General features: G+C 69.7%; 2 protein-coding genes across 4 annotated transcripts; one reads left to right on the top strand and one right to left on the bottom strand.

Annotated features, from left to right (window-relative positions):
• Positions 1–201: 201 nt before the first annotated feature.
• On the bottom strand, positions 202–6,279 carry CBARP (CACN subunit beta associated regulatory protein). Of its 3 annotated transcripts, none has more exons than XM_068920431.1 (9): positions 6,115–6,278; positions 4,883–5,028; positions 4,731–4,792; positions 4,211–4,376; positions 3,952–4,126; positions 3,607–3,780; positions 3,015–3,222; positions 2,726–2,909; positions 202–2,443 (listed from the first exon to the last, which is right to left on the bottom strand). In XM_068920431.1, exons 1-9 carry the CDS (start codon positions 6,160–6,162, stop codon positions 1,267–1,269), a joined length of 2,340 nt encoding a protein of 779 aa, XP_068776532.1. In that variant the 5' UTR covers positions 6,163–6,278; the 3' UTR covers positions 202–1,266. The 3 variants fall into 3 exon arrangements, with proteins under 3 accessions (XP_068776532.1, XP_068776533.1, XP_068776534.1); XM_068920432.1 differs by having other exon boundaries at positions 3,607–3,759; XM_068920433.1 differs by lacking the exon at positions 3,607–3,780 and having other exon boundaries at positions 6,115–6,279.
• A 4,747-nt stretch (positions 6,280–11,026) lies between these two features.
• ATP5F1D (ATP synthase F1 subunit delta) lies at positions 11,027–15,373 on the top strand. Its single transcript, XM_068920430.1, has 6 exons — positions 11,027–11,299; positions 12,697–12,850; positions 13,547–13,635; positions 14,181–14,308; positions 14,939–14,984; positions 15,243–15,373. Exons 1-4 carry the CDS (start codon positions 11,159–11,161, stop codon positions 14,301–14,303), a joined length of 507 nt encoding a protein of 168 aa, XP_068776531.1. The 5' UTR covers positions 11,027–11,158; the 3' UTR covers positions 14,304–14,308; positions 14,939–14,984; positions 15,243–15,373.
• The last annotated feature ends 6,939 nt before the right edge of the window (positions 15,374–22,312 follow it).

Raw genomic sequence — 22,312 nt, 5'->3', positions numbered from 1 at the left:
AATTGGGTCACCAGGGAGGGGATGCGGGCAGGTCCGTGGTGTGGAGGGGGGCCCTCGGCCAGGCCCTACCTGCCCCGCGTGCCTCTTCCCACTGCCGAGTCTCCCATCCCTTGGAACGTGAATAAAAACCCAATAAAAAGCTAACCGCCTCCCCCAGAGCAGCAGCACCATCCACCTCTGTAAAAATCAATAAATATCCACCGAATGCATCAAGCCCAGTGCTGAGCTCTCGGGGAGGGCAGGGGTGAGGCGAGGAGCACCTCCGGGCTCGCGGATTGCATGCACGCGCCTGCCCAACCCGCGCTCACCTCTCGTCCTGCATCCCCGCGCACCCGGGGCAGGAGGGCAGCGCCAGGGGCTGGCGAACAGCCGCCTCCACCCGCTCTGAATTACAGGGGGGCCCCAGGGTTGGTCCTGCCCCCCGAGCCCTCGGGGTGGTGGGCCGCAGAGCCCAGTGCAGCCCGTGGTGCGCCCGTGCCCTGGGAGGGACCCGCGAGGCCTCGAGCGTCTTCCCTGCCCAGACACCGCGGCCCCCGTCCCCCCGCGTCCAGCTCAGCTCCCCGCAGGGCTGCGTGAGCGCCGGGCAGGGGCGACTTTGTTTGCACGAGGCGGCAATTGCCCCCTCCCCAAATTTCTGCCACGTCCCGCTCCCTGCGAGGGCAGCGCTGCGGCCTCCCCCAGCCAGCCCCAGCCCCTTCCTTGCGCGGATGTCCCCAGCCAGACAGAGAGAGGCATTATTGCTTGTAAAAAATCGGGGAGAGAGAGGGGAGAGCGTATCTGCTACACAGCTCTACCGTGAGGTAAGAATTAGGCCTCAGCTAGATTTGGGGGTTTATTAACAAAGTGCCTCGTAACTGACCTCCTGGCCCTGTCGTCGCAACTGGCTTTGGCAAACGCTCTGCTCTGCCTCTCCGCCCCGACCCCTCCGGCCGCCGGGCCCCGGGGCCCTGCGCCCCTCCCGGGGCGGGCGCCTCTCTGTCCCTCGCTCCCGGGAGCAAGGGGGCTCAGCCACCCCGCACTACCGGACCCCTTCCGTGGGGTGGCTTCGGGCGGGGGCCCCTGCCCCTGCCCCTGCGCCGCGCGCCCTCCGTGCCGGGGGGCCGCCCTTCCCGAGGCGCCCCGTGCTCCCCGCGCGCCCGGCGGCCGTGGCGGCCCGGGCCGGGCGTCAGGCTGGTCCCAGCACCAGCGGCAGGAGGGGTGGGAGCCCTGAACCCCGGTGGGGGCCGAGCCCCGCTGTGCCGGCGTCTCTGCCCCCCGGCGCGGGGCCTAGACGGGGCTGTGGTCGGGGGGGGCGTCGCTGGCCGCCACGGCCACCGCGCGCTCCGCGCTCTCTCCCGATTTCCGCAGGTGCCCGTAGAGCCGCTCCTCGAGGCCGCCGGCGATCTTGTCCATCAGCTCGGCGCCGGAGCCCAGCCGCAGGCACTGGCCGGGCCCGGAGCAGTCGTCCCCGGGGCTCTCGGGACCGGGCCTGGGTTCGGGGGCCGCCTCGCCGGGCTCCTCCACGATCACCTGGATCTCGGGGTCGGGCAGGGCCGGGGCGCCGGCGGCCCCGTCCCCGGCCTCCCCGGCCTCCTCGTCGCCGGCGCTGACGATGCGGGGCAGGGGGCTGTGGAAGCGGGCGTCCAGCGGGTAGTTGGCGCTGTCGCCGCGGCGCAGGGGCGTGCGGTGCCGCTCCAGCGCCGGGTACCGCACGCCGGGGTCGCTGTACTGCTTGGCGTGCTGCCACTGCTTGCGCAGGTGGGTGCGGGAGCGGTGCTTGCCCCGCAGCGGCGAGTCGTCGAACTGGGGGTCGTGGCGCACGAAGGCGTTGAACAGCGCGTCCGTCTTCTCGTCGATGCTGTAGTCCCGCCGGGGCAGCGCCTCCCGCCCGGGGAACATCTGCCCGTAGGGGCACCAGGCCAGGGGGCTGTGGGGCGCCGGGAGCCCCCCACCCGCCGCCCCCTGGGGCTCGCTCCCCTCTTCGTCCTCCACCTCCACCTCCTCCTCCTCCTCCGGCTCCTGGCCCTCGAAGCTCTCGAAGATGGTGCCTTTCCGCCCGGCGCTGGTGAAGCAAATGCGCTTCTCCGAGGCCGTCTGGTCCTTGGGGTGCCCCTCATCGCCCGCCCGGCTGGGCGCCTCGATGGAGGCGTAGCCGCTGTCCATCTGCAGCAGTTTGCGCGTGCCCGGCTCTGCATCGGGGCCCTCTGGCTTGGCCCGGCCCCAGGGCTTTTCCTCGGGGCCTTCGGCCTCATCCAGGGAGGAGGACGGGCAGGGGGGCAGGCCGCCGGCGGAGGAGACGCTGTCGCCGCCGTCGCTGCGCACCGAGTCCTGGTCGTTGCTCCGCTCGGACGAGGCGTACAGCTCCAGCGAGGCCCGCAGGCTCCAGATGTCGTGGTAGGCGCTGGGCTGCTCGGGGCCGCCGGCCTCGCCGGGGCCGCCCGCGCCCCCCTCGCCCGGCTCTAGCCTGCGGGCGCGATCCCGGCGTCACGGCCGGCCGGGCCCCGCTCCCGGCACGCGCCGCCCCGGGGAGCGGCGGGCAGGGCAGGCGCCGGCCCGGCACCCCCCGGCTCTGCAGCGACACCGGCGTGCCCCCCGATCTCCCACCCAAGCCACCATCCCCGTCACCTCCTGCTCCAGCCCCTCCGAAAGGGCAGGAGCCCCCGGCACGGGGGGCGGCGCGGGGTCCCTCGGCGCCTTCCCGCGCCCGGCTCGCCCGGCCCCATCCCCTCTATCTACTGAAAAATACCTGCCGAGAGAGGGTGGGGGGCTGGCCGGGGAGGGCAGGAAGGGGCCGGCCGCGGGGTGGAAGGCCACGTCGTCCGTGCGGGCGATGTACTGGATGATGTCGGTCTGGTGAGGGTCCCGGTCCTCCTGGTCCATGCTCTCGCTGGCCGCCCGCTGCCGCTGGAACTGGCGCCGCTTGGGGGACCCTGGCGCGGGCGGAGGGCAGGGTCGGGCACGGCGGCGGGGCGGCGGGCCGCCCGCTGCCGTCCCCGCCGTGCCGCGCCGTGCCCCGGCCCCGCCGCGTCTCCCACCTCTGGTGTCCAGGCTCGATGCCCGCTGGTTGCTCTCCAGCTTCCACTTCTTGATCTTGAAGTAGGGGCTGGCCCCGTCGAGGCTGGCGTGCCGGCGCAGGCGGGTGAAGAACTGCAGGACGGTGCCCGGCGCGGGGGCCGGGGCGGCATCGCCGGTGCCCGCGCTGACCGCGCCGGCCGCTTTCCCACTCCTGGATGCTCCTGCGAACTGGGGGGGGCCGGAGGGGCCGTGAGAGCCGGCGCGGCACAGGGACGCAGCAAGGCGGCGCATCCCCCCGCCCCAGCCCCGGTCTCAACTCCTTTGTCCTGCTGCAGCGGATGCACAAATGTCCCCTGGGGGCAGAGGACTAGGACAGGGACGGGGGGGGGGGCAGGAGCGTGTGTTTGGGGGGGGGGGTGTTGCAGAGCCTGTTTCCAGCTGGATGCCCCCATCCCTCCCGGGAGCCCCCGCGTGGAGCGGGGGGGCCCAGCAGCCCCTCCGGGCGCGCGGGGCCCTCCCTGCGCCGCCGCATGGGGGCTGGCCGGGTCGCGCGGGCTGCGCAGGCTTCGAGAGCCCCTGCCCCTGCCCCGTGGCCCCCTGCCCGGCACTCACCGAGGGGCCCTCCCCGGAGTCGGAGGAGGCGGCCGGGCTGGCCTCCGTGAAGCTGGTGTCCACGGTGGAGTTGTAGGTGTCCCCGGGCAGGGCCGAGCTGGGGCACACGGCGTGGCTGGGCAGCGCCGGCTGCGGCAGGGCTCCCGCGGGGGGCTGCAAGGCAGGCGCAGCGCGCTGGGGGGGGCTTTGCATGAGGGCTGGGTCCTGGGACCCCCACCCACAGCTCCTGCTGGGCCCCGAGACCTCCATCCCCACGCCCCATTGCAGCCCGAGCCCCCCGTGCCTGGGTCCGGCAGTGCTGCAGGACCCCCCAGCCCGGTAGCCCCGGGGGGGTCTGTCCCTCACCTGGAAGATGGCGAGGCCGGGCTTGGCGGGGGGCAGGCGGGGGGTCATGGCCAGGCTGTTCTCGCTGGACTCGCACTCGTGGATGGTGACGATCTTGAGGGCGGGCGGCGGGAGGTGCAGGTGGGTCAGGCGGGCGTTCTTCAGGTGGTGGAAATCGCCCTCGGTCAGCGTGTACCTGCGGGCACGGGGGGTTACGGGGGCGCTCCCGGCCCCCCCGGGGCCCCGGCGTCTCCCCCCCAGCCCCGTGCTGTGCCTTCACCTCCTGCCCTTCTCCTGGGTCTTCTTGCCCTGGTCGAAGAGCGCCGCCTCGTTGAAGGAGACGCGGCGGGCGGTGGAGGAGCTGGAGGACAGGAACCGCTCGCTCTCCGCATCCCGGTAGCTGGAGGACGACAGGCAGTCGGGGTCCTCCACCTTGCTGGTGATGTCTGCAGGGAGCGAGGGGGGGTCAGCGGCGGGGCCGGCCCAGGCCCCCGCGCGGCACCTGCCCGATCCCTGAGCTGAGCCCGGGCAAACTTGCAGCACCCGAGGCGTCGCTACCAGCCCGGCTCTCCCTGCTCCAGGCCGGCGGTCTCGCAGCTCTCGCAGCTGGGGCCGACGACGGAGGAAGCGGGGGGGGGTCCCGCTACCCCTGCCCTGGAGGGGCTGCACCGGCAGAGGGGCCGGGACCTGCTTTGCCCCCTGGCCGGGGGGAGGTGGCGCGAGGCCAGTGGTGCTGATGGGGAAGGGGAGGGAAGCGGCGTGCCAGCAGCCCCCGGGCAGCCCCCGGCCGCGGCGCTCACCCTGGGCCGGCTGCGAGTCGTCCAGGTAGGTGGTGTTGGTTTTCTCGGGGTCATCGCTGGCTCTGCGGAGCGGCAGGAGGGTTAGCGGCCTCCCCGCGCGGCCCCGCGCGCCCCGGGGCGGGCGGCATCGCCCAGCCAGCCCCTGCGCCTACCTGGAGTGCCGGCGATCGGCTTCGCAGCACCGGCGGCAGACGATCAGGATGCCGGAGAGCAGGACCAGGGTGCCCCCGATGAAGATGGAGAGCAGGGCGAGGAGCAGCACGTAGCCATCCTGGGGGGATACCTCGCTGGGCACCGCCTGCGCGGGGCGACAGCGCGGCGGCTGAGCGCGGCGGGGACGCCGGGGCCCGCGGTTCCCCACCTTCCCCCTCCCCCTGCCGGAGAGCCCAGGCGTCCGGGACCCCCGTCCTGCCCCCTCCCTGATGCCCGCCGAGCCGTGCCTCAGTTTCCCCCGTTTGTCTCCCCTGGGCCAGGCACGCTCCAGCACCCAGCACAGAGCGGGGAGGGCGGCTGCACCGGATGGGACATCCCCAGGCACCCGGCCCCCCACCCCTGCCCCGCCGGGACCGTTCGGGGCAGTTCCTCCTCCCTCGCCCGCGCCGAGGCTGCGGCCGCCCGCGCTGCTCCCCCGGGGGCTGCCGCCTCCCCGCCGCCCCCGGGCCTGCTGCCGTCCCCGGGGACTCGCCTTCACCAAGGCAACGGCGGCCCCCGCCGCGCGCGCCACCGCCACCCCGACCCTCACCGTGGCCTCGGCCCTGGGGGCCCTGCCCATGTTGGGGACGGTGCCCCCACCCCCGGCTGCAGACCCCCGGCCCGTGCCCCCGGCCCCGGCCCCTCTGCGGGGGGACGAGCAGGGCACAGGAAGGTGCCACCTGCCCCAGCGGGGCCGGATGCCAGCGGGGCCGGGAGGCTGGTGCCGTCCCCATCCCCACGTCCCGGGCACAGACCCCATCCCCATCCCTTTCCCCAGCCCCTCTGCCACATTTAAGGCACAGACCCCATGCCGTCCCCACAGCCACGTCCCAGGCACAGACCCCAACCCACAGACACATCCCAGGCAGGGACACTGTCCCCATCCCCGTCCCCATGGCCGTATCCCAGGCACAGACCCCATCCCCATCCCTTTCCCCAGCCCCTCCACTACATTTAAGGCACAGACCCCATGCTGTCCCCACAGCCACGTCCCGGGCAGGGACACCATCCCTGTCCCCATCCCCATCCCATCCCCATGGCCATATCCCGGGCACAGACCCCAGCCCCAGCGCCGTCCCCATCCCCTCAGCCAGGTCCCGGGCAGGGACCCCATTGGCAGCCCCAGCCCCGTGCTGTGCCCGCAGCCGTGTCCCACGCAGGGGCGCCCCGGCGCGCCGCCGCCGCCGCTCACCGTGCTGCTCTCGGTGGCGTTGTCCCAGGGCGTCGGGGCATCGCTCATGGTCCGCGGCGGCCGAGCGCGTCCGGCCGGCGGCGGCGGACAAAGGGCACCGGGCCGGGGCGGCGGCTCCTGGGGCCCCGGGCCCTGCCGGCACCGCGGTGCGGAGCTGCCGGGAGGCACCGGGATGAGGGAGGGAGGGAGGGAGGGATGGAGGGAGGGTGTGGTCAGGAGGGATGGAGGGAGGGAAGGAGGGATGGAGGCATGGTGGGATGGAGGGAGGGAGGGAGGGACGGACGGAGGGTGTGGTCAGGGGGAGGGAGGGATGGAGGGAAGGTGGGCTGGGGGATGGAGGAGGGATGGAGGGAAGGTGGGCTGGGGGATGGAGGAGGGATGGAGGGAAGGTGGGCTGGGGGATGGAGGAGGAGGGATGGAGGGAAGGTGGGCTGGGGGATGGAGGAGGAGGGATGGAGGGAAGGTGGGCTGGGGGATGGAGGAGGAGGGATGGAGGGAAGGTGGGCTGGGGGATGGAGGAGGGATGGAGGGAAGGTGGGCTGGGGGATGGAGGAGGAGGGATGGGGGAAGGTGGGCTGGGGGATGGAGGGATGGAGGGAAGGTGGGCTGGGGGATGGAGGGATGGAGGGAAGGTGGGCTGGGGGATGGAGGGATGGAGGGATGGAGGGAAGGTGGGCTGGGGGATGGAGGGATGGAGGGAAGGTGGGCTGGGGGATGGAGGAGGAGGGATGGAGGGAAGGTGGGCTGGGGGATGGAGGAGGAGGGATGGGGGAAGGTGGGCTGGGGGATGGAGAGGAGCTGGGGTCCACAGGGCTGGCAGGGCCGTTCCCCTCCCAGCCCCATTGCCCCCTCCCCAGAGACCCCAGGCACCCTGGCAGCCCCCCCATGCCAGGCCCAGCTACCACCCCATCCCTAACACTGGGCCCCCACGCAGACCCCCTCCCCGCGCCCCTCTACCCAGGCAGCCCCACGGTGGCAGGTGGCACAGGGCAGCACAGCCCCCGCACCGCAACCGGGTGCCGGTGGTGCGGGGGGGCAGCGGCCCAGGCCCCCGCGCGGGGGCAAGCCCCGGTCCGCCCCGGGCGAGGACGGGCTCCGGGGCAGGGGCTCAGGGGGCCGCGCGCCGCAGGGCAGCCCTCGCCACGGGCGCCAGGCAGGCGGCCTCCCCGCTCGGAGGAGCCGGCGCGGGTGCCGCCGGAGCGTGCCGGGTGCCGGCGTCTCTGAGTCAGCCTGACAGCGGCTCCGTCGCCGAGGGAGGGGAGGGGGCTGCGAGGGGCCCGGCGGTGCCCGCGGGCCGGGCAGGAGGGCCGGGCTGCCCCGGGCCGAGAGCTGCCGGGGCCAGGGCGCAGGCGGGCGCCTCCTCGCCCGCTGCCGCGGCACGAACCCCGCAGGCTTCGGAGACCAGGCTGAAGCCTCCTCTTCCTCCTGCCCTGCCCAGCAGGGCCCCGGGAGGGCTCCTCCTCGCGGACCCCCGGGCGGCGGGTCCGGGCGGCCCCGGGCTGCCGGAGGGGGCCGCGGCCGGGGTGCAGGACGCTGCCGTCGCACGGCGGGCGGCCCCGGGGCCGCGGCAGGGTGGGCGCCGCACCGCGCCGGCCGGGGCGCTCGCAAAACTGCTCGAAATCAGGTCAGGGGAAAAATATGAATGGAGCCCGTGGCAGGTTGGGAAAGAAACAGCTTGTGGGGACAGCGAGGGAGGATTTTAAGCATGTCGGGAAGAGCAGGCCACGCGGCGCGGGCACCGGGGCCAGCCCCGGCCACGCTCGCGGGTCCAGCCCTCCGGGTGATGCGCCGGGTGTCGGGCACCGGCGGGCGCAGGGACCCCCGACCCTGCCCGGGCCCTTGGGCGCCTCGGAGCCCCGCAGGGAGCCGCGCGCGTCGCCCCGCTCCCCACTGCAGCCCGGGGGCACGCGGGGAGGGAGCCGGGGGTCCCTCCTCCCCGACCCTGCCCAGACGCGGGTCCGGCGGGGGGCACATGGGACGGGGGGGTGGCTGCCCCGCAGCGCCCCGGGATGGGATCCCGGCAGGGCACCCTGTGCCCCCCGTGCCGGGGAGGGCGAGGAAGGGGGGAGACGGGGACATGGGAAGAATGTCGGCCTGTTTCCCCATCATGGAGGAATTCAGTCTCCATGACGACCCGGCGGGAACAGGCCGGCCATTGTCTGGCCACCAGCTCGGAGGGGACGGGTCCGGGCCGGCGCCTCGGGGGACGGGGATGGCAATGGGGACGGGGTGACAGCACCGGGGCGAGGGGCCGCTGGGCGGCCGGGGCCAGGCCGCGCTCCCGCGCCGGTCCTCGGTCCCCTCCGGGGCTGCCCAGGGCAGAGGCGCTGGGATGCGGGCGGCCGGGGCCGGGCGTTGGGGATGCGGCCGTGCACGTGCGCACGGCGGGGCGCGCGGGGTCCCGGCGGCGCGCGGGGTCCCAGCGGCGCGCGGGGTCCCGGGCAGACTGGTGCCCGAAACGCGAGGGGAGCGGCGTGTGCGCGCGGGCGCCTCGCGGGTCCGGCCGTGCCCAGGCAGAGTTAGCAGCTGGGTCCCTGCTCCCAGCGCGGCTGCGGCTCCCCAGCAACCCCCCGGCCCCCAGCCCGGCCCAGGCGACGCGGGGCCGGGACGGAGCGGGGGACGTGGGCACGGCGCAGAGGGGGCTGCAGGGCAGGGAACCTGTGGGGCAGGGATGCAGGGGGGAGGCACAGCAGAGACGTGGGGCAGGGATGCAGAGCAGAGGGGATGTGTGGGGCAGGGATGCAGGAGGGGGATGCAGAGCAGGGGCAATGTGGGGCAGGGATGCAGCCAGGGGCACAGATAGAGGGGTGTAGGGGGCAAGGGAAGACAGGGGGATGGGGGCAGGGCTGCAGGGGGGCACAGAGCGGGGATGTGGGGCAGGAGGGATGGGGGATAGCAGGGCTGCAGGGCAGGGCAGCAGAGCAGGGATGTGGGATAGCAGGGATGTGGGGCAGGGATGCAGAGCAGGGATGTGGGGCAGGAGGGATGCGGGGCAGGGCAGCAGAGCAAGGATGCAAGGCAAGGCAGCAGGGATGTGGGGCAGCAGGGATGTGGGGCAGGGCAGCAGAGCAGAGATGTGGGGCAGGGATGCGGGGCAGGGATGCGGGGCGGCAGGCATGCAAGGGCAGGGATGTGGGGCAGCAGGGATGCAGGGCAGCAGGGCAGCAGGCATGCAGAGCAGGGTGGTGGGGCAGCAGGGCTGTGGGGCAGGGCAGCAGGGATGCAGGGCAGGGCTGTGGGGCAGCAGGGCTGTGGGGCAGGGCAGCAGGGATGCAGGGCAGGGCTGTGGGGCAGCGGGGCTGTGGGGCAGGGCAGCAGGGATGCAGGGCAGGGCTGTGGGGCAGCGGGGCTGTGGGGCAGGGCAGCAGGGATGCAGGGCAGGGCTGTGGGGCAGCGGGGCTGTGGGGCAGGGCAGCAGGGATGCAGGGCAGGGCTGTGGGGCAGCGGGGCTGTGGGGCAGGGCAGCAGGGATGCAGGGCAGGGCTGTGGGGCAGCGGGGCTGTGGGGCAGGGCAGCAGGGATGCAGGGCAGGGCTGTGGGGCAGCGGGGCTGTGGGGCAGGGCAGCAGGGATGCAGGGCAGGGCTGTGGGGCAGCGGGGCTGTGGGGCAGGGCAGCAGGGATGCAGGGCAGGGCTGTGGGGCAGCGGGGCAGGGCTGCGGGGGGCACAGAGCAGGGGTGACGCGGGGGGGCAGCCCGGGGAGCAGGAGGCCCCGGGGCCGGTGGGGCCGGGCCGGGCGGGGGGAGCGGCGGGTCCCGGCGGCGGCCCCGCCCCCCGGGCTGTCGCGATAGGCGCTGTCGCGAGGCGGGGGCCGGACACTCACCTAGAGCCGCTGCCGGCGCCGGGGCTCCATCGCGCCGCTGCGCTCGGGGCGCCGGGGCGGCCCCGCGATTTATGAATGAACCGGAGCCGCCCCCGCGCGGCGCGGCGTGACGTGGGGGCCGGCGCTGCCCCACTGCGCCGCGCGGCCCCACAGCCCGGCCCGGCACCCCCGCGTGCCTTCCCCACGGCCCGGCCCCACACCCCCGCGTGTCTGCCCCACGGCCCGGCCCCGCACCCACCCCTGCATCCCTGCCCCACAGTGCAGCATGGCCCCACACCCGCCCCGTGTCCCTGCCCCACAGCCTGGCCCAGCCCCACGCCCCCGCGCACCTGCCCCACAGCGCAGCACAGCCCCGCAGCCCCACGTGCCCGCCCCACGGCCCTGGGTCCTTGCCCCACAGCGCGGCACAGCCCCTGGGCATCTGCCCCACAGCCTCCTGCTCCCCCGTGACCTCCTCCTGCCCCATGGCCCCGGGTGCCGGCGCGCTGCAGCGTGTCCGGGAGGAACGGGCCCCGCCACCACGCGTGCACCGGGGCAGAGCCCCCCGGGGCCGCCCCGTCGGGACACCCCCCCCCCGCGAGGCCGAGCGCCCCACGGCACGGCACGGGGCTCTGGGGCAGGACACGCTGCAGGCACCAGGACCGGGGCACTGGCCCCTGCAGCGCGGGTGCCCCGCGGGGCCGAGCACTGGCGTCCTGCCGGGGGGGGGGGCGTCTGGGGTGCGAGGGGTCGGCGTGAGGCTGCCGGGGCCGAGGGCACTGGGTGGCCCCAGACCTGATGCCATGGGGATGGGCACACATGGGCACAGCCCCTGCCAGGAGCAGGTTTGATGCCTCCTTGTTTCTGGGCACCTCGGGCTGGGCACGGCCGAGCCAGGCTGGGCTGGGCCGGGCCGCTCGCCCCCAGGCCCGGCCCTAGGGCGGGAAGCTGGAAGGGGAAAAGGCGACCCTACAATAAACAAGAGGTGGTAAACAAGGGAGGGACTACAATTCCCAGCTGCCCCCGCGCGCGGCGTTGCGTGCCTACGCCTCGGGGTTACGTCACGTCCTCCCCCGCCCCGGTGCACCTTGGGGTTTGTAGTCCGGCGGGCGCCGCCCCTGGGACGGTCCGTGGGCGGTGCCGCGGCGCCCGCTGGGAGTTGTAGTCCCGGCTGCTTCCCGGCGTGCCCCGCGCCCGGCCCCGCTCGCCCTTGGCGTCGCCCCGGTCCCCTGCCCGCGCCGCCATGTTCTCCGCCCGCCGCCTCCTGGGCCTCGGGCCCCGCGGCCTGCCCCTGCTGCGGCCCCGCGCCCGCGCCTACGCCGAGCCCGCCGCCGCCGCCGCCGGCCCGGCGCAGATGGCCTTCACCTTCGCCTCGCCCACGCAGGTAGCGCCGCGCCGGCCCCGCGCGTGGAGGGCGGGGTGTGTGGGGGGGGAAGGTGCCTCGTACCGTGACCGGCCGCCGCCCCGCGGCCCGGCCCGGCCCCCTCGCTGCAGGCGGGGGCGAGCGCTGTTTGCGGGCTGCTGCCTGCAGCAAGGCCAGGGGCGGCCTGCAAAGAGGGGGGGGACCTGGGCGGGGGGTGGTGGGCTGCTGCCTCTGCTCAGCTAGCCCCACGGCAGCAGGCTGGCGGGGGGGCTGCTCTGGGCCTGGGGGCTGTGGCGGGTGCTGTCTGCCCCAGGAGAGGCAGCGCTGGGAGGAGGGATGGCGTTCAGGAAGGCCTGTGGGCTTGAAATCAACGGACGAAGCAGCTCGGGAGTAGCTCTGTGGGTTGCAAGATTATGGTCTAATCTGCTCTCCTGCTCCTGCCAGGCTGGCGCTGGCCCTGCCTGCTGCCCCAGGCCCGGCCCGCCTGCTGCCCCGCCTGACCTCCATCCCTTGCCTGCCGCCCTCGCCCAAGGCAGTGCTGCAGTGACAGCAGAGACCCAAAGGTGCCTGCTGTGCTGGGCCTCCCTCCCCTTCCCACCAGTGTAGGCGCTCAGCCGCTCTCGTCTTGCAGCTCTGCTGTGGCCCGCGTGGTGACGTTCTTGCTCTTCGAGCCCCGGCCCTTTTCTTGGAGCCGATATGGCTGTTCTGGCGCCGCTGTACGCAGTGGGGTGGTGATTGAGGCACTGTTCTCAGAGGGTGTCCCGCACAGCTCCTGAAACGCTTGGGGACTGCTGGGGGAAGCAGCCAGGGGAGCTGGGCTTGTTGCTCTTCGGTGGTCACAGTCACGCTGGCAGAGCGCTCAGTACAGGGGTGCGATGCTGTAGAGCCGCGGTGTTGTAAGGCAGGACTTGTACTGCACTGGTAGAGCTGTGTGGGATGCTTGCAGGGAGGCTGCATCACTGACTTCTGTCAGAGCGGTGATGGTTTGCGTCAAGGTCTCCCTACGCTCTTCTCAGGCTTCTCTTAGCTGCACCCTTTGCCTCTCACCCACTGCAGACTTTGTGTCTCTGCCTGCTGCCTCCCTGCCACCACCACACCTCTCTGAAGGCTTGGAGCGTTTTCCCAGTCCGTTTGCCAGGCCCCCTCCTCCAGAGCCCAGCCCCGGTCCCACCCTGTGGAAGGTTCAGGCTGTACTGGTCACACCTTGCTGTGCGTTAAACCCATCGCCCTGTGACCTGCCAGCTGCTCAGACCAGGGCTCTTATCTCAGCCCCTCACACCCTCGGGTGGGAGCAGGCTGCACACCACATTGCTCAGCTCTCCAGAGAGTCCTGGGAGTGACCTTCCTCCTTTCCCTTGCTTCCACCCCTCTGTTCATGGTAACAGATTGTTTCCATCTGCTCTGCCCTCCCTGACCAGGTGTTTTACAATGGAGCCAACGTGAAGCAGGTAGACGTGCCGACGCTGACTGGCTCCTTTGGTATCCTGGCCTCTCACGTCCCCACCCTGCAGGTCCTCAAACCCGGAGTTGTGACAGTCTATGCCGAGGATGGCACGGCCACCAAGTACTTTGGTAAGTAAAGCAGGCGGAGCCGTGGAAGGAGGAAAGTGTGCGTAGGGGGATTGTTCTCAGGGCTTTCATAAGGGAGGCTCTGCCAATCAAGGTGTGCCCTGGTGGAGTTCCAGGAATTTCTGCTTTCCCAGCCTTCTAGTGGCTGCTGGAGGCCAGGGTGCCAGGGAGTTGCTCTGGAAGATGGTTGCTCAGCGTATGAGGCAGTAGTCTGGGGATCAGATTTTCTTGATCCTGTTCAGAGGCTGTTGCTGAGCGTCTGAGAGTTTCCTCTGCGTTAGTTTTCCCTTTGGTAAAGGAAAAAGCTAACGCTGCCACAGCACTCGAGGGATCTGTGGGAGAGGATAAATGTTATGGGAGGACTTTGAGGATTTGCTCTGACCAAGGCATCTTGGAGCTTCCTGGGATCCAGTTAGCAGTGATTGGCCTAAGATGCGCAGCCTGTCCAGGCGCAGTCCCCCAGGCGCCGGAGCAGCCTCTTGGTGGAGACGCCCACGGCCGTGGCAGCTGACTGCAGTCCTTCCTTTGCACTCATTTTCACAGGGAAGCAGGAAAGTGGGTCAGTCCCATAGGTACCGGCGGGTGCCCGCTGCTGCGGGTGCCTTGCCACAGCCATCTTGTGCGTTGGCCCCCAAGCGAGGGGTATCCAGCAGCCCTGCCCGCCCCATCTGACTCAGTCCTCCCGTTGTGCCTTTGCAGTGAGCAGTGGTTCTGTCACGGTCCACGCGGACTCCACCGTGCAGGTGCTGGCAGAGGAGGCAGTGACAATGGACATGCTGGATCTGGCTGTGAGTACCCTGGTCCCTGAGGGCGGTGGGCTGGGCTGCGCCTGGTCTTTCTCAGACAGGCGCTGGCAGCCAGGCTCCCTCACGGAGGGGAATTTGCTCCCTGCTTCTCTTCTGTGGGGTGGTTGTCTCAGGAGCTTCCTGTGGCTGTGGAAAGCATGCAGTGACCAAGAGCTGCGTCTTCATCCTGAGCTTCCCCGTCACCCACTCATCAGGATCAAACGCTCAGATCCCTTCTTCAGGCTGTGGGGAAAGGAAACCATGGAGTTGTTAACCTTTCTCCAGGCCACATCTCTGCTCTTGGACAGATGCTGATCTGACACCCCCTTAGTCTCGGGATCAGCTTTTCCACAGTGGGGCCTGTTGATAAGGTGTCTGTTGCCAGCACAGGCTTGTAAACAGGCATCTGCAGCCCTGTGTGAGGCCCTGTGCACGGGGCTAACTGCTGCAGTGAAGGGACGGGTGGGAGGGGAGTGACTCAAGGTCTGTAGGACAAGTCACCCTTTGGTGGTCTCTTAGTGACGCATTCCTTCTGCTCTCATGTTCAGACTGCAAAATCAAATCTGGAGAAGGCTGTTTCGGAGATGGCTGCAGCATCTGATGAAGCAGCTAGAGCAGAAGCCCAGATTAAAGTAGAAGCCAATGAAGCTCTCGTAAAAGCCCTGGAGTAATTAGGGTACGTGTCTTCTGTATATATCTTGGCTGAGATTTCCAGATCTGCTCTGGAGCTGAGTCCCTGCACTGTGCTGCCTGCGGGGAGCTTCCTCTGAGTAGTCAGACTGCCCCAGGGCTGGGGTAAAGGTTTGTGCCTGGGTTTTAGGGAATGAGGACAGTAGAGCTCTCCCCCTCTGTGTTCCGCTGTCAGCTCTGCGGGGGCTTGTGGGGGACCCTGCCCAGAGCCGGCCCGGAGCCGCTAGATGGCAGCACGGACCAGCACCGCACCACTGCGCCGTGCTGCTGCGCCGCCCCGGTGCCTCTGGGTTAGCAGCCTGATGCCAGGAGACAGCTGTGAACGTGCAGGCACTAGTGGGGCAAGAGACTTGCAGGCCTCGCTGCTGCCTCCAGGTCCCCGTTGGGGGACACAGTCTGGGACTGGCCACACCAGGGGAAGGCTGGGTGCCAGGGGCCCCTGAGGGAGAGTGATGCGTGGTCTCTGCTCCATGTACACTCCCTTCCATTAAAAACAAACAGCTTCTGTCTCCGGGGAGGGAAGGCAAGGCAAGGCTGCTTACCTCATGGCCCGTTTACCCTGCTAAGATTGTACCTCATCCCTTTTCTTTTTTTTTCCCCCCCCACATGCTGGCAGTTGGGAGACTTGCTCTGCGGCAGTCAGCGTGCGCTGTGCCTGACAGGTGAGTCACTGAAAGCCTCACAGATGGCCTCTCCCTGGAGCAGGTACAGCAGGGCAGCGGCTCCCCCGTTATCTCCCTGATCTCTGGTCCCTTTGCTCTTTGGCCCGTGTAGGTCAGGTCTGAGAGAGCCGATGGCTCTTGTTTTCTCGCCAAGTGGCAATTTAACAACCTTAGTGAAGGCCAAGCCCTCAGATCAGTATCCGCTGTTCTTCATAGCCCACCTCGCATTAAAACAGATTCCTCTTCTGTGTGTTGCAGGAATCCCACTGTCGATGTAAAGAAACCCCAGACTGTCCTACTTGTCCTGGCTTCCCCCGTTTGTACAGATGGTACAGGACAAATGGAGGCGGAGAAAATGCTCTGATCAATTAAAAGGAAATGCAATCCTGTCTTGTAGCATGTGACCTTCTTCTGAGGCAGCAAATTGTAGCTTGTGCTGTGCTGGTGGTTAGCTGCCCGGGGGCAGGTTCCTGCCCCCACATTGGGATCTGGTGGAGTGCAGCCGCTCTGAGGCGGGTGTGTACCTCCGGCACTGGTCTGTGGTTCTACTGGGGATTCCCAAGGGAGATGTGACCAAGGCTTATCAAAGAGATTTTATAATCCCCTCCCCTTGCTATCAGCCACCTCCACCTCAAATAATCCACCTGGACAGGATTACTGCAGCACAGGAGGAGGTGCCGACGGGGCAGCGCGGGTTCGTAGCAAAGGCTTCCTGTTCTGACTCTTCTGGAGAGCCTCCTCCACCCCATTAATCACAAGCTTTTGCTTAGCCTTGCGGCTCCTTTGCTGCAAGAATTCAGATTAGCTCTGCTGTTTCTTTGTGGTACTTCCTGAAGCTGGACAGCAGCTGCCCAGGCTTTGACCCATTTCCCTGCTGCTGTGAGCTGTTACTGTATTTTCACTGCATGCATAGCATGCAGAGCAGGCAGAAATCTCTTGCTCCTTGGAGATAATCTTAGAGCAGTGAGGGAAGGAGATTCCTCCCTTGGTGCGTGCCTTTCCTGAATCGGTGTGTTCCAGGTGTGGTTGATGCTTTTGTTCCATTAAAGCTGCTGGTTTCTTGCTCGCGAGCAGCCCCTCACTGTCTAGCGAGTCTGGCCTGGGGTCATCCTTAGCCTTCCGGCTGGGAGGAAGTGGGAGGTGCTCTGTGCGTCTCTGCAGCAAACCTGCTGGTCCCCACGTGCCTCGTGAAATGGCAGCACCACTGGGAAGGAGTGGGTTCGAGCAAGGGGCCGAATCTGATCCTGTCTGTGCCAGACGCCTGAGGATGTGTGTGTTGCCAACGACACCATCTGTTGCTAGGCTCTTAGCTCAGTGCTGTCCTCCTTACGCCTCCCAGTGAGGGATTTCAGGTTCCTTCTAGCTGTGCAAACTCACCCAGCGCATACTTGCCAGCTGGGGGAGGCTGAGGCACAGCGCTGCAGCCACTGGCCTCTGAGTGCACAGGGCTGGAGTCCCTCTTCCTTTGCTGTAATCCCCTTTTCCCTGCAGCCTTCCAGCACTTGCCTGGGAACACAAGTTGGTTTTGCTTGTGGCCTGTGTGGGCAGCTGTTCCAGCAAAGGTCAGTGGGCAGCAGGTTTGCGTCTCCCCCGGCAGGCTGTGAGCATGGCTCTGCGCGGCTCTGCGGAGTGGGGCATGGTTATTTTCAGCGCTGCCACCCAGGATGTAATCTTGGCTGCCTCCTCTTCTCACCGCCACCTCCTCCCCCTCCTCTCTCTCTCTCCCTCTCTCTTTCTCTCTCTCTCTCTCTCTGTCTTTCTCTCCCCCCCCCCCCACAAGTGATCAAAAATAGTGCCTGTGGTGTTAAATTTCTCACTCTGTAGCTTATTAAAAGCCTCTAAATTCCTGACGCTGAGCCTATTTGAAGCTCAGCTGACTTCCCAGTTTCTGAGCTGCTCCAGTGCGTTTTTCTTCCTTTCCCCTCTCAATCTCTCTCGCGCTCTCTTTTTTTTTTTTCTTAAAAAAAAGGTCATACGTTGTGCTGTGCATAAGCAAAGCCTCAAAGTCAGAGTGAGTGCTAATTAAAACGTCTCGGGAATAACTGGGGACGGAACGGCTTTGCTCCCTCTTCCGTTCTCTCTCTCTCTCTCTCTCTCCCTCTCTCCTCTCTGTCCCCAGTTTCTATTTGTGGCTTGCGTGTGCCTCTCGACACATGCAGCCTCTCTCTTTCCGACGGAAGGTGGCTTATTTTTTTCATCTAATGGAAGAGCGTTGGCGAGGCCGGGAAGCTGGGGAAACGGCCAGCTGCTATTTTTAGGATGGGAAAAAAGTGTCTCCGTCAGCGTCCTCTCACCAGCTCTTCCCACTGCCTCCTGCCAGCTCCAGCGAGGAAGGGCGAAGCAGGAGGGATGCAGGGAGTGGAGGGGGTGACACAGGTCTGTGCCCTGACCAAGCTGCCCTTGCTGAGCCCTTTGCAAGGTGACGCCTGCTGGGACACACAGTCTCCGAGGACTGTGTTTGGGGGCAAATGTCAAGGGCACCTCCCTGTCTGGGGGATGGGTGCTGCTGGCCTGGGAGAGGGCCAAGACACCGTGGGGAGAGCTGTGCCCCATGAGGCTTCTCTTTCTGCCTGGACGGGGGCTGTCCTGCCACGTGGGTATGGGTCAAAGGCTTGTGCCTAAAGCCTCTTTCGCCTGCCACCCCTGCTTCCTGCCGCAGGGCAGGCGCGCAGCTGCCCCCGGGAGGGGGCAATCGTCAGACATGAGGTGCCGAATGGAGCGGAACGATCCCCCTGCGCCCCGGCCGCCTGCACCGCTGCCTCGAGCGCGACGCTGCAGCCTCAGCCCCGTGGCACAGGGCAGCGTGTGGGGACGTTCCCGCTGCTCTTCCTGCTTCCTCTTGTAGCCTGGCCTGCTCACCGCCTTCCCCACCGGGGTTTCTTCTCCCAGGGCCTGGGCCCTGACCCTCTCTAACCTGCCTCTGTCCTTTCCCATCACTGCTAATTAGCAGGATGGTTATGTACAGAGCAGCATTATCCTCCTCCCCCAGCTCGCGAGCTGAGCTCTCCGCTCCCTCTGCCCACGCTGGGAGCCACGGTCGGTCACGTCCCGCTAGATGCCATGAAAATGGTCTCTGACTCTCTGCTTGGCACATGAGACGTGCGGCTGCATCTAAATGGGAGGCGAATCTTCCCTGCTGGCGGCTCCCACGTGATGCCGTGGTTGGGCTAGGCGCTGTGGAGAGCGGACCGCGCAGGGGCCTGGGGAGCTGGGGACCTCGCTGCCGTGGGCAGGGCGGACGGGGAAGCGAGGGTGGCAGGTTTGACGTGGACTGTGCAGGTGGCCGCAGATGCGGTTCAGCTGGTGAATCCTCCCCTTTCCTTTGTGCTCAGCTGGGCACGGCTCAGGGCAGCGTTCCCTGGGTTGGAAAGGGTCAGGAGGCCACCGGGCTGTCCTGGCTGCCATCGGTACCGGTGAGGTGCTCGCGAGTCCTTGATCGAGGAGCGCTGCCACTTGGCCTCGGGGACTGCAGCCCCGGCCCGGGGGCCTCAGGCTGGGAGGCAGCAGCGACCGGCCTTTCCCCGCCGCTTCCCGGGCGGCCAAGAGGCAGCGCAGCCCTGTGCCGGGGGTCCTGGCCCTGCTGCGGCCCCTGGGCCGGCTGCTCTGCCCCTCAGCTCAGCGCCGGCGCTGGGAAAGCATCGGAGCAGAGCGAGGTGGTGCTATTACAGGGTGCCTGGGCTCTGTTTGTCTCTGGCTTTCAACCGCCCCGGGGCGGGCAGGGCGTGAGAGGGAAACGTTAATGTGCAGCAGGGAAGGGCTGCCTGGAAAATGGTGTGAGCAGCGCGGGGCGGGGGAGCCGGAGCGGAGCGCGTCGCCTTCGTCCTTCCTTTCCACGAAGGGCTTTTGCTCATGACTTGCATCTTCTGCTGCCAGATGGAGGGTGGGGAGCCAGGCCGGGAACGCTCGGAAAGTGAGGCATCACCGTTTCTGCCGGCATCGCTGCTGGCCCCAGCGACGTCTCTTCTCCTGGGGGATGATTTCCGAGAGGGGCTGGGCCCTGCTGGACCGGGTCGCCGGGCACTGACGTCCCCTCCCCGTGCTTGGCCACATGGTGTTTCCACAGTCCCACCCAGATCCCGAATGCAGGGGAAAGGTTTGAGCTCTCGTCTCCATGCAGGGAAAAAAACCCCAAACCCCACCACAGCCCCAGGATTCCCCTGGCTCCCGGCTGGACTGACTCATCTGGCAGGGCCGCCCCTTTCCCTGCCCAAACCCGCGGTGTTTTGGATCGTGCCTGGCCTTTTGTAGCCGCCCTGGTTTTGCCCCGCGTCCTTGGTGCCCACGTTGCAACACCAGGGTGCTGGTCACCATCCCGCGTCCCTGCCGGGGTGCGTGCGGGGACGCCCACTGCCCGGGGCACCGGGCAAGGCGGACGGCAGCCCCGCTAGGAGCCCCGAGGCTTCCCGCGGGGCAAAGGGTGCGGAGCAGGGAGCCGGTGGCGGAGGCAGCGCTCGCGGAGCCTCCTCGGGGCGAGGCGCCGTCCCGCCTGCCCCAGCCAAGGCTTCGCGGCCCCCGGCGCGGCACTGCTCTAGCCGCAGGCTGGGCCCCGGCCCCGGCCCCTCGCCGGGTTCGCCCAGGCGGAGCGGCGGCCCCTCGCCTCCTGCCCCGGGGCTGGCCCAGCGCAGCGTGCATGGCAAGGGCAGCGGAGGCTCTGCCAGCGCCAGCCCGGCCGCGTCCTTGGGCCACGTTGCCCTGGGGTGGCTCGAAGGCTGTATCCGCACCACTTCCTTCTCCGGGGGGAGCGCTGCTGTAATGATTAACCCGCTCTGCGTTAATCGTTCCGTCCTGCAACCTTTTTCCTCTTGGTTTCCAGTGCTGGAAAATGCTCCTCTTCCGCCGACCTCCCACGCATGCTGCCCTGTCCCCGCCGTGGGAGCGTGGCAGGGCTCAGGGAAAATCCCCGCTGGCTCCTCGCGCCCGGCGGGGCGAGCGGGGGGACTTTCGGCACGGGGGCGCGGTGGCGGGCAGGCCCGGCCGTGGCTCCTCCGGCCCTGCCCGGCGCTCGGCTGGTTTGCCGGCAGATGGCGGTGGAGCCGCGGGGAGACGTCACCCGTCTCCCTGCGAGTCTCCCCAGCCTCCTCCCCCCGCCCCCCCAAGTTTGGGTGCAGGAGCGAGTGCCGACGGGTGTTGCGGAGGGCGGATGTTGTAGCCAGCACGACGGTGCTTGTCATGTAGCTTTCGGGCCAACAGCCTCGGAGCGCTGCGCTGGCGAGCGTTGCAAACCCTTGGCCTGGGGCAGGTTCTCTCGGGGAAACTGAGGCACGGGTGGGGACAGGCGCTTGCAGGCTTGGCAGCCGAGGGAGAGCGGGGACGGGAACGAGCCCTGCCGCAGCGCTGCTCCGCACGAGCCGGCGGCGCCTTCCTCCCCTCGCCCCAGCGGGAGGCTGCGGGGGGCACGGCCGCAGGGTGCCGGGGGCGTCCCCTGGCCGGGCGCGGGGCGCTCGGCCCCTCTGCCCCGCGGGGAGCCGAGGGGCTCCCAGGTGCCTCGGCAGGGCTCTGCGGCCCCCGGGGGCCACGGCAGCAGCCCCCGCTCGGGGCTCGCGTCCCTGCAGCTCGGCCCGAAGCGGGGGGCCGCTCGCCCAGGGGCCGGCCGGCTCCGCGAGGGGCAGCCCCCGGCGAAGGGCCCGGCTGCGCCCCCTGCCCGGAGCCGTGACCCGCGGCAGGCCGGGGGCAGGCCCGGGAGGAAACGGTTGCCAGCTGGGCTCCGCGCCGGCTACAAAGGCGGCCCAGAAAGCCCGAGCGGAATGAGGTGGCGCCCGGCCAGGTTCCCACGGCGGCCCCGGTTAAGAAAATACACCCGGAGCTGCCGGCGGTTGCCGGAGCGACGGGCTGGGTGCTGCGCGCCGGGGGGGCACCGGCAGGCCCAGGGACCCCCGCGTGGGAGCGCGCCGTGGGCTGGGCGCCCCTGCGCGTTCGGCGGCGCTGGGCGCTGGCGGGGCAGGGAGCCGCGCTGGCAGCCGCCAAAGGCTCCTGCTCCGGTTCCTGCTGCCCCCGCCTGCCTTTGATGTGCCGGGACTTCGCCCTTGGTAAAGCTGGGAGGTTCCCAAGGAGTTCCCGGCCGGAGCCCGCCGACAGCTCCGGCATCCAGCCCCGCAGAGCCGGTCGGAGGCGGCGAGGACCCAGGAGTCCTAGCGCTCAGCCCACCCCCTCCCCTTTCTCCTGCTTGCTCCGGGGCTCCGTCCTCCCTCCCGCCGCTTTGTTTCGCTCGCCTCGGGGCCCTGCGGCGCGGGGGCTCCCCGAGCCCCCCGCCCTGCCCTGCCGCAGCCAGCTTCCCCCCGGCTCGCCGGGCTGCCGGGAGGGAGGAAGCGGCTGCAGCTGTCTCCCGGCGGCGGGGCTCTTCCTGGCGGGGCTGGCGCCGCGCTGGGGCCCGGCGTGGGGAAGGGGAGCGGGGGGGACGGCGAAGGCTGCCCTCAGGAATGCCCCTGCAACGCGGGCGGGGAGGAGGGGATCGCAGCGCTTTCATCCCCGCGCCCTCAAAGGCTGCCTGTGTGCAGGAGCGGCCTCCTCGCGCCGGGTATAAATAGCAGGGATTGAGGCCTGCCGTGACACTGGAGTCACTTCTGCCACCACCACCTTGGGTGCCCTCCCCCCCTGCCCCCGCGGGACCTCAATGGGGTCATTGTGCGCCCGGCCCAGCCTTGTCCAGCTGCTGTGACCCCGTCTGCTTGCCCCCGTGCCAGCGCCGGCGGCTCGGCCGCCGCGGGGGTCCCTGCGGGGTCCAGCGCTGGCAGGGCTCGGCGTGCCCCCCGCCGTCCTCCTCCCTGCCCCTGCTGGCCGCGCCGGGTCTGCTCTCCGTCTCCACCTGCATCCCCATCGCCGAGGCCGTGCGGGCCCCCGGCCCCGCCGCCCCCTCCCTTCCCTGGCCGGGCAGCACCCGCAGCTGCTGTGGGGCGTAATGACAGGGTGCGCCTGCCCCGGGGTGGAGAGCGGCAGGCAGGCGGGGAGGGCGGCTGCTGCCACCCAGCAAGACGGGGCCGGCCGGGCGCGGAGCTTGCCTGCCTCCAGCCAGCGCGGCCACACCTGCGTGGGCTGCGCGGACCGCGCTCCCACCCGCGCCCGGCCGAACCAGCTCCTTCGCCTCCCAGCGGACGGGCCGCTGCAGGCAAGGCCCCCCGGGGCCTGGCAGGTGCCGGGCACCCGGAGCGCCCGGGCGGCTGGGAGCTGCCCCGTCCCCTCCCCGCTGCACCCTGCGCTGCTGCCTCGGCCCAGGGCGCCGCGGCGGCTGCTGCTGCGGCAGCCCCCTTGGCCCCCCCGGCCGGGCCCTGGGAGGCAGCGGGGCTGGGGGGGGGGCATCCACCCCGCTTGCCCCCGGCGATGCTGCTGCTTTC

This window comes from Struthio camelus, chromosome 26 (genome assembly GCF_040807025.1).
Source record: "Struthio camelus isolate bStrCam1 chromosome 26, bStrCam1.hap1, whole genome shotgun sequence".
Lineage (NCBI taxonomy): Eukaryota > Metazoa > Chordata > Aves > Struthioniformes > Struthionidae > Struthio > Struthio camelus.
This window is presented reverse-complemented; position numbering and strand designations above follow the sequence as displayed.

What these genes read in the sequence shown, in the direction of transcription:
- CBARP (XM_068920431.1), bottom strand. Translation starts at nt 6,162, where the DNA reads ATGAGCGATGCCCCGACGCCCTGGGACAACGCCACCGAGAGCAGCACG. An exon ending in ACGCCACCGAGAGCAGCACG is followed by an intron (nt 5,029 to 6,114) that starts GTGAGCGGCGGC and finishes CGCCCCGCGCAG; the next exon opens with GCGGTGCCCAGCGAGGTATC. An exon ending in ACTCCGGGGAGGGCCCCTCG is followed by an intron (nt 3,223 to 3,606) that starts GTGAGTGCCGGG and finishes GGCCCCCCCCAG; the next exon opens with TTCGCAGGAGCATCCAGGAG.
- ATP5F1D (XM_068920430.1), top strand. Translation starts at nt 11,159, where the DNA reads ATGTTCTCCGCCCGCCGCCTCCTGGGCCTCGGGCCCCGCGGCCTGCCC. An exon ending in CACGGCCACCAAGTACTTTG is followed by an intron (nt 12,851 to 13,546) that starts GTAAGTAAAGCA and finishes GTGCCTTTGCAG; the next exon opens with TGAGCAGTGGTTCTGTCACG. An exon ending in TGGACATGCTGGATCTGGCT is followed by an intron (nt 13,636 to 14,180) that starts GTGAGTACCCTG and finishes TCTCATGTTCAG; the next exon opens with ACTGCAAAATCAAATCTGGA.